The sequence below is a fragment of the Oncorhynchus tshawytscha genome, linkage group LG02, assembly GCF_018296145.1.
Source record: "Oncorhynchus tshawytscha isolate Ot180627B linkage group LG02, Otsh_v2.0, whole genome shotgun sequence".
Taxonomy (NCBI): Eukaryota; Metazoa; Chordata; class Actinopteri; order Salmoniformes; family Salmonidae; genus Oncorhynchus; species Oncorhynchus tshawytscha.
Window position 1 is genome coordinate 36,476,555 of NC_056430.1, and position 17,644 is coordinate 36,494,198.

General features: G+C 42.5%; 1 protein-coding gene across 2 annotated transcripts in view; it reads left to right on the forward strand.

Annotated features, from left to right (window-relative positions):
- esyt1b (extended synaptotagmin-like protein 1b) overlaps window positions 1–17,644 on the forward strand; it is a 45,734-nt gene that overhangs the window by 6,073 nt on the left and 22,017 nt on the right. For both annotated transcript variants that reach the window (XM_042297497.1, XM_042297492.1), the window contains exons 2-16: window positions 639–680; window positions 7,819–7,953; window positions 8,147–8,220; window positions 8,365–8,437; window positions 10,202–10,291; window positions 10,987–11,042; window positions 11,267–11,387; window positions 11,680–11,856; window positions 13,996–14,078; window positions 14,338–14,386; window positions 14,465–14,554; window positions 14,766–14,867; window positions 15,505–15,576; window positions 15,743–15,829; window positions 15,993–16,142. In XM_042297497.1, the coding sequence (XP_042153431.1) occupies window positions 639–680; window positions 7,819–7,953; window positions 8,147–8,220; window positions 8,365–8,437; window positions 10,202–10,291; window positions 10,987–11,042; window positions 11,267–11,387; window positions 11,680–11,856; window positions 13,996–14,078; window positions 14,338–14,386; window positions 14,465–14,554; window positions 14,766–14,867; window positions 15,505–15,576; window positions 15,743–15,829; window positions 15,993–16,142 (1,401 nt within the window). The remainder of the gene's footprint in view (window positions 1–638; window positions 681–7,818; window positions 7,954–8,146; window positions 8,221–8,364; window positions 8,438–10,201; window positions 10,292–10,986; window positions 11,043–11,266; window positions 11,388–11,679; window positions 11,857–13,995; window positions 14,079–14,337; window positions 14,387–14,464; window positions 14,555–14,765; window positions 14,868–15,504; window positions 15,577–15,742; window positions 15,830–15,992; window positions 16,143–17,644) is intronic.

Below are 17,644 nucleotides of genomic sequence, written 5' to 3' on the forward strand. Positions count from 1 at the left end.
TCTATATTAGGCAATTCTCAATATGTCTTCCCTCGGGACTAAGAGGGGAAAAAAGGAGGGAGTGAGTCAGAGAATGAGTCTATTTCAGAATAACAGATAAGGGGAATTAACAAGCTACTGGTCACAACATAACCTTTAGCACGTAGTCTGTTTGGCGTGTCAAATCTGTTTGGGGTGAAGAATGGTGTTTGTTTACACTATAATCGGTACTTGACTGAAATAGGTTCCGGTACTCATTATTTGGGTGCCAGTGCTGTTTATATTTAGGTGCAGGAGCTCCACAATACTTTTGAGTTAATATTCTATAAGAGGAACAGGAGCTCAAGTGGTAGAACATTTGAGGTGCCTGTACTCAGCTCCGGTGAGCTCCTGCCCAAGTCAAGCACAGACTTAAGGGAGTTCTGTTTAGTGCCAAAAGAAGGCATTGAGATGATGGTGCACTTATGTCTTTCTCACCCACTTCCTGTCCCTCGGATGTAGAATGTTTCCGTTGTGGCATTCACTAACAACACAGACAAAAGCACTAGGAAAAGCTAGTCTGATAACCCTAGCTATACAACACATTATGTACATGATAAGACAACTCCTGTATTCCTCCTAAATCTGCGACTGATGTATTTATTTGTAATTCCTCACAGGTCAACTTCCCAGATGTGGAAAAGGTGGAATGGCTCAATAAGGTACTGTGACATTACCTCCCTACATCAGTTTTCATCTGGTAACCTCTCCGCTTACAAATGCCTGCCCTTTAGAGAGTGCAAAGAGAAACCCTATTCATCATTCTCCCATTAAACACACAGCAAACACACATGCCTATCGCTGACTCTGTGAGCCAGCAGCTATGTTGATAGACAGGTGGTGGGGCATGGTAGCTGAGCGATTAGTGCTGCTGCTGCTACGTTGTCATGTTACAGCAGGGACACCCACCCCAGTAGCCTCGCCACTGTGTCTGGGCTGTAGGCAGCTCTCTCCACTCCTACAGTAGAGAGCAGAGCAGGCCCAATGCCAGGCCACTCTGTCAACATTTCCATCTTAGTTCTGCCTGACTCACAGGAAGAGGGAGGGGCCAGCGAAACCCCTAAAATCCAATCAAATGGCAACAATTGTCCCTTCTCCCCAAACCTCTTTCACTCTGTTTCTTCCAGCCCTGCAAATTATTATTTAACTAAGCAAGTCAGTTAAGAACAAATTCTTAAAAACAATGACTGCCAACCCATTGTAGCAGCTCAGCCTGCAAAACCAGGCTGGTCCTGTTTTCTAAGAATAGGCCTCAGCCAAGACTGAAATTATGATGTTCGCTACAATGGGAACACGAGGTCTGAGCACAGCTATCTCTTAGACAAAGCAGATATTTGAGTTGGATATCCCAACAGGAGCATCAGCAGACTTTAGCTGCCATTGCCCAGAAACCCTTGCTGTTCATGTTGCTGATGACTCACTCTAGATTTGCCAGACTGGACCCAGCTGTAATTTCCTTCTACAGCACGCATCAACAGTATACAGTGCATTCGGAAAGTATTCAGACCCCTCCACTTTTTCCTCATTTTGTTACATTACAGCCTTATTAAAAAATGTATTAAATTTGGATTTTTCCTCCATCTACACGCAATACCCCTTATTAATGATAAAGCAAAAACAGGTTTTATAAATTTTTGCAAATGTATTACAAATAAAAAACAGTTACCTTATTTACATATTCAGACCCTTTGCTATGAGACTTGAAATTGAGTTTAGGTGCATCCTGTTTCCATTGATCATTCTTGAGATGTTTCTACAACTTGATTGGAGTCCACCTGATTGGACATTATTTAATTGATTGGACATTATTTGGAAAGGCACACCTATCTATTTAAGATCCCACAGTTAACAGTGTATGTCAGAGCAAAAACCAAGCCATGAGATTGAAGGAATTGTCTGTAGAGCTCTGAGACAGAATTGTGTTGAGGCACAGATCTGGGGAAGGGTACCAAAAAAAGTTCTGCAGCATTGAAGGTCCCCAAGAACACAGTGGCCTCCATCATTCTTAAATGGAATTTTGAAATGACCAAGACTCTTCCTAGAGATGGCCGCCTGGCCAAACAGATCAATCGGAGGTGAAGGACCTTGGTCAGGGAGGTAACCAAGAACCCGATGGTCACTCTGACGTAGTTCCAGAGTTCCTCTGTGGATATGGGAGAACCTTCCAGAAGGACAACCATCTTTGCAACACTCAGGCCTTTATGGTAAAGTGGCCAGACAGAAGCCACTCCTCAGTAAAAGGCACATGAAAGCCCGCTTGGAGTTTTCCAAAAGGCACCTAAAGGACTCAGACCACAATAAATAAGATTCTCTGGTTTGATGAAACCAAGATTGTACTCTTTGGCCTTAATGCCAAGCGTCATGTCTGAAGGAAACCTTGCACCATCCCTATGGTGAAGCATGATTTTGGCAGCATCATACTGAGGGTATATTTTTCAGTGGCAGGGACTGGGAGACTAGTCAGGATAGAGGGAAAGATGAACGGAGCAAAGTACAGAGAGATCCTGGATGAAAACCTGCTCAGGACCTCAGACTGGGGTGATGGTTCACCTTCCAACAGGACAATGACCCTAAACACACAGTCAAGACAATGCAGGAGTAGCTTCGGGACAAGTTTCTGAATGTCCTTGAGTGGCCAAGCCAGAGCCCAGACTCGAACCCGATCTAACATCTCTGGAGAGACCTGAAAATATCTGTGCAGCGACGCTCCCCATCCAACCTCCCCATCCATCTTGAGAGGAAGCAGAGAAGAATGGTAGAAACTCCCCAAATACAGGTGTGCCAAGCTTATAGCATTATTATGCTATAAACTTGGCACACCTGTGGTTAGAGCGTTGGGCCAGTAACTAAAATGTCGCTATATCGAATCCCCGAGCTGACAAGGTAAAAGTCTGTCGTTCTGGCCCTGAACAAGGCAGTTAACCCACTGTTCCTAGGCCATCATTGTAAATAATAATTTGTTCTTAATTGACTTGCCTAGTTAAATAAAATAAAAATATATATACCCTAAAAGACTTGAGGCTGTAATAGCTGCCAAAAGTGCTTCAACAAACTACTGAGTAAAGGGTCTGGACACTTATGTAAATGTGATATTTCCATAATTTTATTTTTAATGCATTTGAAAAAATTTCTAAAAAACAGTATTTGCTTTGACATTATGCGGTATTGTGTGTATATTGATGAGGGGAAAAAACAGTTGAATCAATTTTTAGATATTTTTTATGGAATTTTACCCCTTTTTCTCCCCAATTTCGTGGTATCCAATTGTTTTAGTAGCTACTATCTTGTCTCATCGCTACAACTCGACGAAGGTTGAAAGTCCTGCGTCCTCCGATACACAACCCAACCAAGCTGCACTGCTTCTTAACACAGCGCGCATCCAACCCAGAAGCCAGCCACACCAATGTGCTGGAGGAAACACCGTGCACCTGGCAACCTTGGTTAGGAGTCGCTGGAGCGCGATGAGACAAGGATATCCCTACCGGCCAAGCCCTCCCTAACCCGGACGACGCTAGGCCAATTGTGCGTCGCCCCACGGACCTCCCGGTCGCGGCCGGTTACGACAGAGCCTGGGCGCGAACCCAGGGCCTCCAGTTGAATCAATTTTACAATAAGACTGTAACGTAGCAAAATGTAGAAAAAGTAAAGGTGTCTGAATCCGAATGTATTGTATATTCTCTGCCAGGGAGGGAGTCTTGTCCTGCTTTTAAACAAACGTGAAACCCCCCTAGAACTCAACAGAGATCAAATGTGAGGCGGTCTACGAGAACCGGTCTGATGTCGTGCCAATTCATTGTTGGGAAAAAGGTGGAAATTGAGATTTTGGTTGTTTTGGATACTTTAAACCCTTTTCTTTATTGGAATGTAAAAAATATTGTATGATTACTTAAGGAAAATAGTTAATTTATAAGTTGTTGTTTTTACGTTAGATAGCATGCCCAATGTGAAAAGGTTAGCTCTAACTTCCCAGACCTGAGAGTGTCACAGCTGACTTGACCCATTCAAAATAACGTGCTACAGAGAAATTAAATTAGGCTGGTTTAGATACAGAATAATTAGCTAGCTAATTAGTAATGTAGTAGTATAATTTACAATCAACAATGTAGTTATGAATGTTCATTTTGTCTATAATTAGCTGTACACCGGTGCTAACGTTCATAAGAGGTTTTTTCTTCCGATGTTGCTTGATCAGTGGGTAGGCCTATTAGCTGACCAAAATGGCATGAAAAGTGCTCAAAATATATTTACAATATTGCTGCACTTTTAGCCATTCAGAATTATTTTGATTTTAGGTAGCAACGCAATCTCATCGATATCCTATCCTAAACTTGGAAGCGAGAGGCATCTCGAATGACAATTCGTTAGCTGTGTCATTTTGAGCTGCATCCCGTTTCTTGCTAGCCCTGGCCACTCCCCTCAAAGATAGAAATGTATTGAATAGGTGTAGATTAGTTATCTACCAGTACAGTTACACCAATCCACTGCTTTTAATCTTTGAAGGGGTGTGAATGAGTGCACAGGTGAGACAGAGTGCAAATTGGGATTATGCTCCTGTCATTCTTGTAATAGCACAGACCCGCAGTCTTTCTGTTTTCTACCCCCCAAAAAATATATAAATCAAATCAAATTTTATTTGTCACATACACATGGTTAGCAGATGTTAATGCGAGTGTAGCGAAATGCTTGTAAACGCACCATGTAAAGTGCTGCTCCCATGTTTCATGAGCTGAAATAAAAGTTACCAGGATTTTTCCATACACACAAATGCTTATTTCTCAAATTTTGTTTACAAATTTGTTTACATTCCTGTTAGTGAGCATTTGATGCCTTGTCAAGATAATCCATCCACCAGACAGATGTGGCATATCAAGAAGCTGATTAAACAGCATGATCATTACACAGGTGCACCTTGCGCTGGGACATTAAAAGGCCACAATGTCTCAAGTTTTCAGGGAGTGTGAAATTGGGATGCTGACTGCAGGATTGTCACGAAGAGCTGTTTTCAGATAAATGAATGTTAATTTCTCTACCATAAGCCGCCTCCAACGTCGTTGTAGAGAATTTGGCCGTACATCCAACCGGCCTCGCAACTGCAGACCACGTGTAACCATGCCAGGCCAGGACCTCCACATCAGGCTTCTTCACCTGCAGGATCTTCTGAGACCAGCCACTCGGGCAGCTGATGAAACTAAGGAGTTTTTCTCTGTAATAAAGCCCCATTGTGGGGAAAAACTCATTCTGACTGGCTGGGCCTGGCTCCCTAGTGGTTGGGCCTATCTCCCAAGTGGCTGCACCCCTGCCTAATCATGTGAAATCCATAGATTAGGTCCTAATACATTTATTTCAATTGACTAATTTCCTTATATAAACTGTAACTCAGCAAAATCGTTGCATGTTGCGGTTATTTTTGTTCAGTATAATTAGTCAATCATCATTGAAGCTGACTTCTAAGATAAATAGTAACATTGCATGTTGTTTGATTTAGCTAATTAGTTATAATTACTTTGAGCGAAACTGCCAGTATGCTCTGAATTACCGGAAATCAATGATTATTTTACGAGTGGTCCCAACGATCTTCTGTCACCTCATGAATGGAGAGATGAGAGCCTCTTCAATGAGGAGCAAGCAAGGTATGTGAAGCTTTCCATACTTCATAACTATCATGCCTCCACTACCTGCATCTACTTTGTATTTGTTTAAGGTAGGCTATAGCCAATGTTGGTAGAGAGTGACAGTGCTATTCAAGACAAGCTGATATAGCTACATTTTCACCTAAATGTTTCACTTACTATTTCACTAACCATGGTATTTTTCATCCCTGTAGCTCACAAAACATGTTAGCTAGCTAACAAGTTCATGTTAATTAATTAATTGAGATATAGAGATAAGAGACACACAAAGGTGTGAAGAGATAGAGAGCCCCTTTGTGTGTGTGTGTTTGTGTTAACTTTTGGGTCTCCATGACAATTTACTTTATTGTGGACCCAAATAAATAAGACTGATAAAGCACTGAAACATGCTTTTCTCCCCCTCGGGGTAAAATGGTGAAGGGAAGGGGCAGGCTCATGGATCTGGGGGCCAGCGCTGGGTCCAAGGTGGTCGTCACCATGGAGCACTTAACTAAGATAAGAATGATGACCTAGTAGTTTGTGTTTGTTCGAGATATCTATGTTTGTTTGTCAGAGTCAAATTCATTCATATCAATATGATTTAAATCCTTCTTGCCCACTGATATCCGGGTCTTCAACAACACCAGGTTGCAGTCAACACCTGACACTACCCAGTCACTTTATTTACTTTTGCACACTAGTAATGTACTATTTCACTCTCTACAGCTATATTTACATTTTGTGTGATTGACTTGTTGTGTTGTGACTACTTGTATTGTTTTTACATTGCCTGTATGACAAACTCATTTCATCTCATCTCTCAGCAGATAAGATTGTTCTTCCTGGCCATGGAGACGTCAGCAACTTGTTCCAGTACCCATTCCTGCAAGATTAATTTAAATTACAATTATTATTTTGGCCATCTATAATGCCATCCAGTGTTGTATATAGTCAAATCAAACAGCTCTGTCTTTAGTGTGTTTCTTTTTAAGCTTGTTGTTGTTGATAGTTCATAATCGCACAGAAATGTACACTTATTTTGGCTCCACGTATCTATTATTGTACAGTGTAATAATTTATTCTAGTAAACGTAACTGAATCTTTGAATGCTGTTTTCTCACTTTTTACTTTTTGGCTGAAGTCAACTTTAAAAGCTCATAACTCTGGTTCTGATAAAGATATCTCAGTGATTAAAAAAAAAGATCTGGGACAGTTTTAAAAATGTGTAAACATTTCCTGATATGAAGGTTTCCCTACGAAGCCTGCTAATATTGTTGCACTCGCCAGTTCTAGGGCTCTTAGGCCTAGTTAACTGGTATGTAATCTGAATGAATGTGTGTATTTATGTGGGAAGTCAGTGTTTGAGGACTGTGTTGGATGCACATGTGCCCAGGGAGACAGCAACCTTACCTTAGGTCCATGGCCAGCTCTGTCTTGACTCGTTTGGGTCAACGAGCCCAAGTGGATTATTAGGTTCAGATGGTGACAGAAACAAATATTTACAGAAAGGAGAACTACAAACTAAAGATTCAAAATCAAACAAAAAGCCTATGGCCACCAAACCAACCAGCAGCCTCACAGCTTACAAAACTGGGACACTGACTGACGACTGCCTTAATTGGCAGCACCTGGTGTGCTTATCAACCAGGCTCAGCACCTGGACAAGGTTGCTGCTGCCCCCTGGGGGAATGGAGTGTGGAAGTGTTTCGTGGATATTGTTTGTCTACGTCCTAACACTAACCTTGCCCAATAGGAACCATATTATCTAAACAGTGAACGCTGGACATAAAGAGATCTACAGGTAACGGGTGGGCCCAGAATCCTGAATATGTGAAACTATTGTCTATCATGGAAAAGACAGACGTGTGCACAGCTGAAGTCTAATCTGTCACCTGCATGTTGCCCTGGTTCCTATTGACACATTGAGTGCGACCACCATAAGATAATCATGCCTGGGTATTTGAAGCTGAGACATTTGCAAGTAGTAGGCCTATTGCCATTAGAGAGTGGTGTGCTTGTGCTTTCACTTTACCTCCTAAAGTAGCAAGGGGTAGAACAAGTCTTATCTGTGTTTCCCTCAGAGAAAATGTTGCAATAACCTGATTTAGTATTGCTGAAAAGCAATTACCTGGTGTGCATTACACAGATTATAGCCATCATCCCTGCTCCTCTCCCTTTCCCCCCACCTCAGATCCTGCAGCAGGTGTGGCCGTTTGTGGGTCAATATCTGGAAAAGTTGCTAGTGGAGACCATCGCTCCATCCATCCGTGCCTCCAGCACTCACCTCCAGACCCTCACCTTCACTAAGGTGGACTTTGGGGACAAGGTAACTTCTAAGATAACACCCCCCATACACACAAACACTGCTACAGGTCTCATCATACTATACCTGACACAAGATTTTCTTTCACTCTCACTGAGATGGACAGTATTGGTTTATGGGCTTTCATAGTCTTACATAATTGTGTTCTATTGGTGTGTGTATGTTCTTTGTTGACTATGCTGTATGTGTGTTGTAGGCCATGAAGGTGGTGGGTGTAAAAGCACACACAGAGAATGAGAGGGGACAAGTCCTGCTGGATGTGTACATCAGGTGACCTTCAACCCTTCAATGTTTAACTTTCCTCCAGGCCTCAGAGGCACCATTCATGGTGCCTCCAAAATCGGAAGTTCAAAACCATTATACAAGGACCAATTATTGCAATGTGCTACAGTATCCTTCTCTTTTACCTTGCAGCTATGTTGGAAATGTTGAGATCAATGTGGAGGTTAAGAGGTATTTCTGCAAAGCAGGAGTCAAGGGAATACAGGTATGTTTTATTTTCTCTCTCTAGTCTGTAATAAGGCTGTGGGATATTATGGAAAATAGAGAGAAAAGAAGGTATTGAACTGACAAAGAGAAAGTGAGAGGCAGGAAGAGATATTGGTAACACAATAATGTTAAAACATAACTAAGAAATTACATCTTTATTTTTAATGTACAGTACCAGTCAAACGTTTGGACACACATACTCATTCGAGGGTTTTTCTTTATTTGTACTATTTTCTACATTGTAGAATAATAGTGAAGACATCAAAGCTACGAAATAGCACATAAGGAATCAAGTAGTAAGCAAATCAAAATATATTTTATATTTGAGATTCTTCAAAGTAGCCACCCTTTGCCTTGATGACAACTTTGCACACTCTTGACATTCTCCCAGCTTCACCTGGAATGTTTTTCCAACTGTTTTGAAGGAGTTCCCACATATGCTGAGCACTTGTTTGCTGCTTTTCTTTAACTCTGCGGTCCAACTCATCCCAAACCATCGGGAGGTCGGTTGATTGTGGAGGCCAGGTCATCTGATGCAGCACTCCATCGCTCCCCTTCTTGGTCAAATAGCCCTTACACATCCTGGAGGTGTGTTGAAAAATAAATGATAGTCCCACTAAGCGCAAACCAGATGGGATGGCGTATCGCTGCAGAGTGCTGTGGTAGCCACGCTGGTTAAGTGTGCCTTGAATTCTAAATAAATCGCTGACAGTGTCACCAGCAAAGCACACCACCACGCCTCCCCCTCTATGCTTCACGGTGGGAACCACACATGCGGAGATCATCTGTTCACGTACTCTGAGTATCACAAAGACACAGCGATTTGAACCAAAAATCTCAAATTTGGACTCATCAGACCAGAAGGACAGATTTCCACCGGTCTAATGTCCATTGCTTGTGTTTCTTGGCCTACGCAGATCTCTTCTTATTGGTGTCCTTTAGTAGTGGTTTCTTTGCAGCAATTCAACCATGAAAGCTTTATTCACGCAGTCTCCTCTGAACAGTTGATGTTGAGATGTGTCTGTTACTAACATTTATTTGGGCTGCAATTTCTGAGGCTGGAAACTAATGAACTTATCCTCTGCATTAGAGGTAACTCTGGGTCTTCCTTTGATTTGGCCGGTCCTCTTGAGAGCCAGTTTCATCATAGCACTTGATGGTTTTTGCAACTGCACTTGAAGAAACCTTCAAAGTTCTTGAAATGTTCTGCATTGACTGAACTTCATCTCTTAAAGTAATGATGGACTGTCATTTCTCTATGCTTTTTTGAGCTGTTCTTACCACCCCTACCATGTCACAACACAACTGATTGGGTAAACGCATAATGAAGGAAAGAAATTCCACAAATGAACATTTAACAAGGCACACCTGTGACTTCCTCATGAAGCTGGTTGAGAGAATGTGAAGAGTGTGCAAAGCTGTCATCAAGGCAAAGGGTGGTTACTTTGAAGAATCTTTGAAGAAAATTTGAAGAAAATATAAAATATATTTTGATTTGTTCAACACTTTTTTGGTTACTACATGATTCCATGTGTTATTTCATAGTTTTGATGTCTTCACTATTATTCTGCAATGTAGAAAATAGTAAAAATAAAGAAAAACCCTTGAACGAGTAGGTGTGTCCAAACTTTTGACTGGTACTGTATGTATGTATAAACAAATAATTCACAGTCTATACTTATAAATCCATATAAGTGTTTTTATACATTTTATTTCAGTTTTGCGATATTATATTAATGTATTCCCTCCTCTCTCTTCCCAGCTGCATGGGATGATGCGGGTGATTCTGGAGCCTCTGATTGGAGATGTCCCCATCGTGGGCGCAGTCACCATGTTCTTTATCCGCAGGCCGGTGGGTAGCTGGAACCATCCCCCTCTTTCCTTAACACCATGAGTCTGTCCATCTTTCCCTTCATATCCTCTTCACTCCCAACACTCCACCATCTCACACTCCCTGTTACTTCACACAAAAAAAGAATGGTTCCAAATAGTACCAGGTAGGTTCTTTGGCTTGTAACCATAGCGGAACCCTTTTTGGTGCTATATAGAACCTTAGAACACTTTTTGAAGGTTCTATAAAAAACCATGCTCATTATGTTTGAAATGGAGCCTAAGGTTGTATAAAGAACCATTAAATAAGGTTCTACATAACACTAAAAAAGGGTTCCACTGTGGTTACAACCCTTTTTGGGGCTATATAAGAACCCTTTTTTTGTGGAGTGTGATGAGCCAAGTAAGGTCCCCCGGCCAAACCCTCCCCTAACCCGGACGAGGCTGGGCCAATTGTGCCGATCACGTCCGGTTGTGATACAGCCCGGGATTGAACCCGATCTGTAAAGAACTATTGAAGAGCTCAAATTGTTCTTTGAGTAATTATGGTTCCACATAGAACCATAACCCTTCCCAAAGAACCTTTGAGGAACCCTCATTTTTTTGTGTGTTGTTCTACTGTACATGTGTTATGTATCTCTCTTTCTCTTTGTATTGGATGTCTGAAACCCCAACATTCCTCATATTTTCCTTCATCTCCTCACCCCTGTCCTATAGAAACTGGACATCAACTGGACTGGACTGACCAACTTACTGGACATCCCTGGTCTGAAGTGAGGCTGACTTTGTCTGTTGTTATCGTTCTGTAATTGGAGTCACTATGTCATGTGATGATAATTCACTTCATGTAACACTTAACTATACTTTACTGTATGCCCCAACTGATACAATCAGTGCTATGCTATGATATTGCTGTATTTTGATATACTATGTTTGTGCACTTCCATGTGTCTACTGTATATATAAAGTCGAGTGCTCCCTCTCCTGTGTTTCTCAGCATTATGTCTGACACCATGATAATGGATGCCATAGCTTCCCACCTGGTTCTGCCCAACCGTCTGACTGTTCCCCTGGTAGCAGACCTGCACGTTGCCCAGCTTCGCTCTCCTCTGCCTAGGGTGAGTCCATACTCTCCACAAACACTCTCCATAAACACACATTTATTTACTCAGACCACAGACTCTGTGTCTTGTCTGAGCTTATAACTGCCAAACTGATATACAGACGTTACACACAGTAGAGCTTATACCAGTATCAATCCTCTCACTGTCTTCCTCTCCCTCCCTCCCTCCCTCCCCATTAAATAGTTCTTTGTTCCCTCCTACTCTGTATCTGTGCCCTCTCATCCCTCTATTTCTCTCTCTCCCTCTCTCCCTCTACCCCGCTCTCTCTATCTCCTGCCCCTTTCAGGGTGTGGTGCGTATCCATCTCTTGGAAGCTGATGACCTGCCAGCTAAGGACAACTACATTAAGGGGGTGATAGCAGGGCTGTCTGACCCTTATGCCCTGTGTAGGGTGGGTCCTCAGACCTTCACCTCCCACGTTGTGGACAACACTGTCTGTCCCAAGTGGGGAGAGATGTACGAGGTGAGGAGGCCAAGGAGCCAGAGGATTGCGTAAAATCACTCATTCCTATTTCATTGAATGTCATTGCCACATGATAGTGTTGCATTTACTGTTGCAAAACAGCATGTCTTCATTTCCAATTATTTGTTTAGGGAGAGAATGCATTACTTGGTAGAGAATGCATTGGTCCAGTAGCAATGTGGGGATTCCCCTATGTATGTCTGTCTATTAAGGTTATTTTGTTTTTTTACAAGACAATCACTCTGCCAATGACACACAGTCAAACTGAGTAATCATAGAGTAAAGAGCCACATTGTCTCCACATTGATGTCTCTGTGTTGTTGGTCCTCATGGTGTTGTGTACAGTGCATTTGGAAGTATTCAGACCACTTGACTTTTTCCACATTTTGTTACGTTACAGCCTTATTGAATTACTTTTTTTCCACATTTAACCTACGAACAAACCCCCATAATGACAAAGTGAAAACAGGTCTTTCGAAATGTTTGAAAAATATCAAAACTGAAATAGCTTATTTACATAAGTATTCAGACCCTTTGCTATGAGACTCGAAATTGAGCTCAGTTGCATCCTGTTTCCATGGATCATCCTTGAGATGTTTCTACAACTTCACCTGTGGTAAATTCAATTCATTGACATTATTTGGAAAGGCAAACACCTGTCTATATAAGGTCCCACAGTTGACAGTGCATGTCAGAGCAAAAACCAAGCCATGAGGTCGAAGGAATTGTCCGTAGAGCTCCGAGACAGGATTGTGTCGAGGCACATAACTGGGGAAGGGTACCAAAAAATGTTTTAAAGGTCCCCAAGCATTGAAGGTCCCCAAGAACACAGTGGCCTCCATCATTCTTAAATGGAAGAAGTTTGGAACCACCAAGACTCTTCCTAGAGCTTTACTCCCTGGCCAAACTGAGCAATCGAGGGAGAAGGACCTTGGTCAGGGAGGTGACCAAGAACTCGATGATCACTCTGACAGAGATCCAGAGTTCCTCTGTGGAGATGGGAGAACCTTTTTAGAAGTACAACAATCTCTGCAGCACTCCACCAATCAGGACTTTATGGTAAAGTGGCCAGACATAAGCCACTCAGTAAAAGGCACATGACAACCCGCTTGCAGTTTGCCAAAAGGCACCTAAAGGACTCAGACCATGAGAAACAAGATTCTCTGGTCTGATGAAACCAAGATTGAACTTTTTGGCCTGAATTCCAAGCATCATGTCTGGAGGAAACGTGCGCCGTCCCTACGGTTAAGCATGGTGGTGGCAGCATCATGTCTGGAGGAAACGTGCGCCGTCCCTACGGTTAAGCATGGTGGTGGCAGCATCATGTCTGGAGGAAACGTGGGTTAAGCATGGTGGTGGCAGCATCATGTCTGGAGGAAACGTGCGCCGTCCCTACGGTTAAGCATGGTGGTGGCAGCATCATGTCTGGAGGAAACGTGCGCCGTCCCTACGGTTAAGCATGGTGGTGGCAGCATCATGTCTGGAGGAAACGTGCGCCGTCCCTACGGTTAAGCATGGTGGTGGCAGCATCATGCTGTGGGGATGTTTTTCAGCAGCAAGGACTGGGAGACTAGTCAGGATCGAGAGAAAGATGAACAGAGCAAGGAACAGAGAGATCCTTGATGAAAACCTGCCCCAGAGCACTCAGGACCTCAGACTGGGGCAAAGGTTCACCTTCCAACAGGACAATGACACTAAGCACACAGCCAAGACAAGAGTGGCTTCGGGACAAATCTCTGAATGTCATTGAGGGGCCCAGCCAGAGCCCGGACTTGAACCTGATCAAACCTGTCTGGAGAGACCTGAAAATAGCTGTGAAGGTCCCGATCCAACCTGACAGAGCTAGAGAGGATCTGCAGAGAGCGTCATACCCAAGAAGACTCAAGGCTGTAATCGCTGGCAAAGGTGCTTCAACAAAATACTGATTAAAGGGTCTGAATACTTATGTACATGTGATACGCAAAAATGTCTAAAAACCAGTTTTTGCTTTCTCATTATGGGGTACTGTGTGTAGATTGATGAGTGGAAAAAACTATTTAATCCATTTTAAAATAAGACTGTAACATAACAAAATGTGTAAAAAGTCAAGAGGTCTGAATACTTTCCGAATGCAACTGTATGTCCATGTGTGTATGTCAGGTCATAGTCCATGAAGTACCAGGTCAGGAGCTGGAGGTGGAGGTGTATGACAAAGACCCAGACCAGGATGACTTCCTGGGGAGGTAGCTACATCTCACTGCCTGTCCATGGGTTTCTGTGTGCCACACTGACACTTTTGACTGTTTCCTTTCCCTTTCACCTCACATTGCCCTGTAACTGAGTAGAAAGAGTAGAAAGTCTCCTAGTGTTTTACATGTAGTGTTCTCTTCTCTTCCTTAAATACTGCTGGATCTCTTTTCTTTATTTTTCTCCATTGTCTTGTTTTCTCTGTTTTTGTTGATTTCTCTTTTTGTCTCTCTCCCACTCTGCCGTTTCCTACAGAACCAAGATAGATTTGGGTATCGTGAAGAAGTCCACAGTTGTTGATGAAGTGAGTTATTTTGAGTATTGAATGTCTGACACGGTTAGACACTACTTTGTCATCACAATCTGTATTTTTGTTTCTCAGTGGTTCACCCTGAAAGAAACCAAGTCAGGACGGGTCCATTTCAGACTGGAGTGGTTGGTCTTGCTGCCCAATACAGAGCAACTGGAGCAGGTCTGCATCCGTATCCTCCCTATCATAATATTCCTCCCAAAGTTAATGTTACAGCAGTATGAGACCCATTCCGTCTTGTTTGATTATACACTGTGCTGACTGTGTACGCTGGCAGTGAGCTGTAGTGAAGGAATGTGCAGAATGAAAAGTGCTTAGAGCTAAGTGCCTCTCCCCTCTTCTCAACTCCTCCCCCTCTCCCTTCCTCTCCCAGGTTCTTCAGAGGAACAAGAACTTGACAGTGTCCAGTAAGACTTCTGATCCCCCCTCGGCAGCCATCTTGGCAGTGTATCTGGACAAGGCTGAAGCCCTTCCTGTGAGTCACACCTCGTCAACCTCCCCCCTCCTCCTCCTCCTCCTCTCTCAGCCCTTAAGCTGCATCCTGTCTGTGGCTGCGAGGGTAGCGCTGTAACTGTCACTAGGGTTCTTGTTACACAGAGTTGTTCCCTACCCTCGGCCCTTGTTCACTTCCCATCACTGATCTGAGATAATTGCAACATCGGCTTTAAAGGCTAGCTGTCACGGCATGTTGTTTTCACCTATCCAGTCCTGTCTGATCTGCAAAAGGAAGTGAATGGGAGCCAAGGAGAGGGAACAACCTTCTGTAATGAAACACACCCATAGTGGTTCTGTGTTTAGACTTCCTGAAACTCTTGGCACTCAACTCTGTTTCCTCTTTCTACTGTTTTTCGGCGGTTGCTATGCAACATCTATGCCAGTGGTTACCAACCCTAGTTCTGAAGAGCTACAGAGTGTGCAGGCTTTTGTTACAAACCCAGCACAAACACATCTGTTTCAACGAATCAAATCTAATTATCAATAACTTGATTAGTTGAATCAAATGTTGATAGAGCTGGGCCGAAACAAAAGCCCCCGAAGTGCTACATTAATAAAGTGTTCAAGTTGTTTGTGTGTTTTATATGTTGATGTGTGTTTGTATGTGTGTGTTTTAGATGAAGAAGGGCAACAAAGAACCCAGTCCCATGGTGCAGTTGTCTGTGCAGGACATCACTCGAGAGAGCAGGGTAAGACTACCAGAGTAGTGACTTACTAGACTTATTCCATCCGGCTCCTATAGTGGAATTGAAGAACAAAGGTGGCTACCATAGTAATAGACTATCATAACCCTTTGCTTTGATGTCAAACCCACTCCTATTTCGCATTCTCTCTATTCCTTAACACTGTTTTTAGACCTGTTGGACGACAATCAACCCAGAGTGGGAGGATGCCTTCACCTTCTTCATCCCAGATCCACGCAAGCAGTCAATAGACATTCAGGTACCTTGATATTCTAACTCCATTACATGTTTTGCACCAATTTGTCATTATTTGAATGCATTATTTCTGTCTGTTTCCTCATAGCAATCTGTTGAATGACCACACTCGTTCCTATGTGTGTATTCTTCATTGAACATTCTCACTATCCTCCCATCTCTTCCAGGTGAAAGACAACGACCGGATACAGACTCTAGGTACCCTGTCCATCCCTCTGTCCCGTCTGCTGTCCAGCCCCAACCTGTCTCTGGACCAGTGGTTCCAGCTTGACAAATCTGGCCCTGCCAGCCGCATCTACATCAACACTGTACTCAGGGTAAGGACAGGTTCCTCCTCTCAATCCCAACCTACTGTAAGGTGGATGCACATCTTTAAAGCTCAGTTTGGCCTATGTGTAATGCATTCTTCTCTCTCTCTCTCTTTCTTTCTTTCTGTCTCTCTCTTTATCTCTCTCTTTATCTGTCTCTCTCTTTGTTTCTCTTTATCTGTCTCTCTCTGTTTCTCTTTCTGTCTCTCTCTTTGTTTCTCTTTATCTGTCTCTCTCTTTGTTTCTCTATCTGTCTCTCTTTGTTTATCTCTCTTTGTTTCTCTTTCTGTCTCTCTTTGTTTCTCTTTCTGTCTCTCTCTTTGTTTCTCTTTCTGTCTCTCTCTTTGTTTCTCTATCTGTCTCTCTCTTTGTTTCTCTATCTGTCTCTCTTTGTTTATCTCTCTCTCTATCTGTCTCTCTCTTTGTTTCTCTCTTTCTGTCTCTCTCTTTGTTTCTCTATCTGTCTCTCTCTTTGTTTCTCTATCTCTGTCTCTTTGTTTATCTCTCTCTATCTGTATCTCTTTGTTTCTCTTTCTGTCTCTCTTTGTTTCTCTATCTGTCTCTCTTTGTTTCTCTATCTGTCTCTCTTTGTTTATCTCTCTTTGTTTCTCTTTATCTGTCTCTCTTTGTTTCTCTATCTGTCTCTCTTTGTTTATCTCATTCTCTATGTCTCTCTCTGTTTCTCTCTCTTTGTTTCTCTTTATCTGTCTCTCTTTGTTTCTCTATCTGTCTCTCTCTGTTTCTCTCTCTTTGTTTCTCTTTATCTGTCTCTCTCTTTGTTTCTCTATCTGTCTCTCTCTTTGTTTCTCTTTCTGTCTCTCTTTGTTTCTCTTTCTGTCTCTCTTTGTTTCTCTTTCTGTCTCTCTTTGTTTCTCTTTCTGTCTCTCTCTTTGTTTCTCTTTCTGTCTCTCTTTGTTTCTCTTTCTGTCTCTCTCTTTGTTTCTCTTTCTGTCTCTCTTTGTTTCTCTTTCTGTCTCTCTCTTTGTTTCTCTTTCTGTCTCTCTTTGTTTCTCTTTCTGTCTCTCTCTTTGTTTCTCTTTCTGTCTCTCTTTGTTTCTCTTTCTGTCTCTCTCTTTGTTTCTCTTTCTGTCTCTCTCTTTGTTTCTCTTTCTGTCTCTCTCTTTGTTTCTCTTTATCTGTCTCTCTCTGTTTCTCTTTCTGTCTCTCTCTTTGTTTCTCTTTCTGTCTCTCTCTTTGTTTCTCTTTCTGTCTCTCTCTTTGTTTCTCTATCTGTCTCTCTCTTTGTTTCTCTATCTGTCTCTCTCTTTGTTTCTCTTTCTGTCTCTCTCTTTGTTTCTCTTTCTGTCTCTCTCTTTGTTTCTCTTTCTGTCTCTCTCTTTGTTTCTCTTTCTGTCTCTCTCTTTGTTTCTCTTTCTGTCTCTCTCTTTGTTTCTCTTTCTGTCTCTCTCTTTGTTTCTCTATCTGTCTCTCTTTGTTTCTCTTTCTGTCTCTGTTTCTCTATCTGTCTCTCTTTGTTTCTCTCTCTCTCTTTGTTTCTCTCTCTTTGTTTC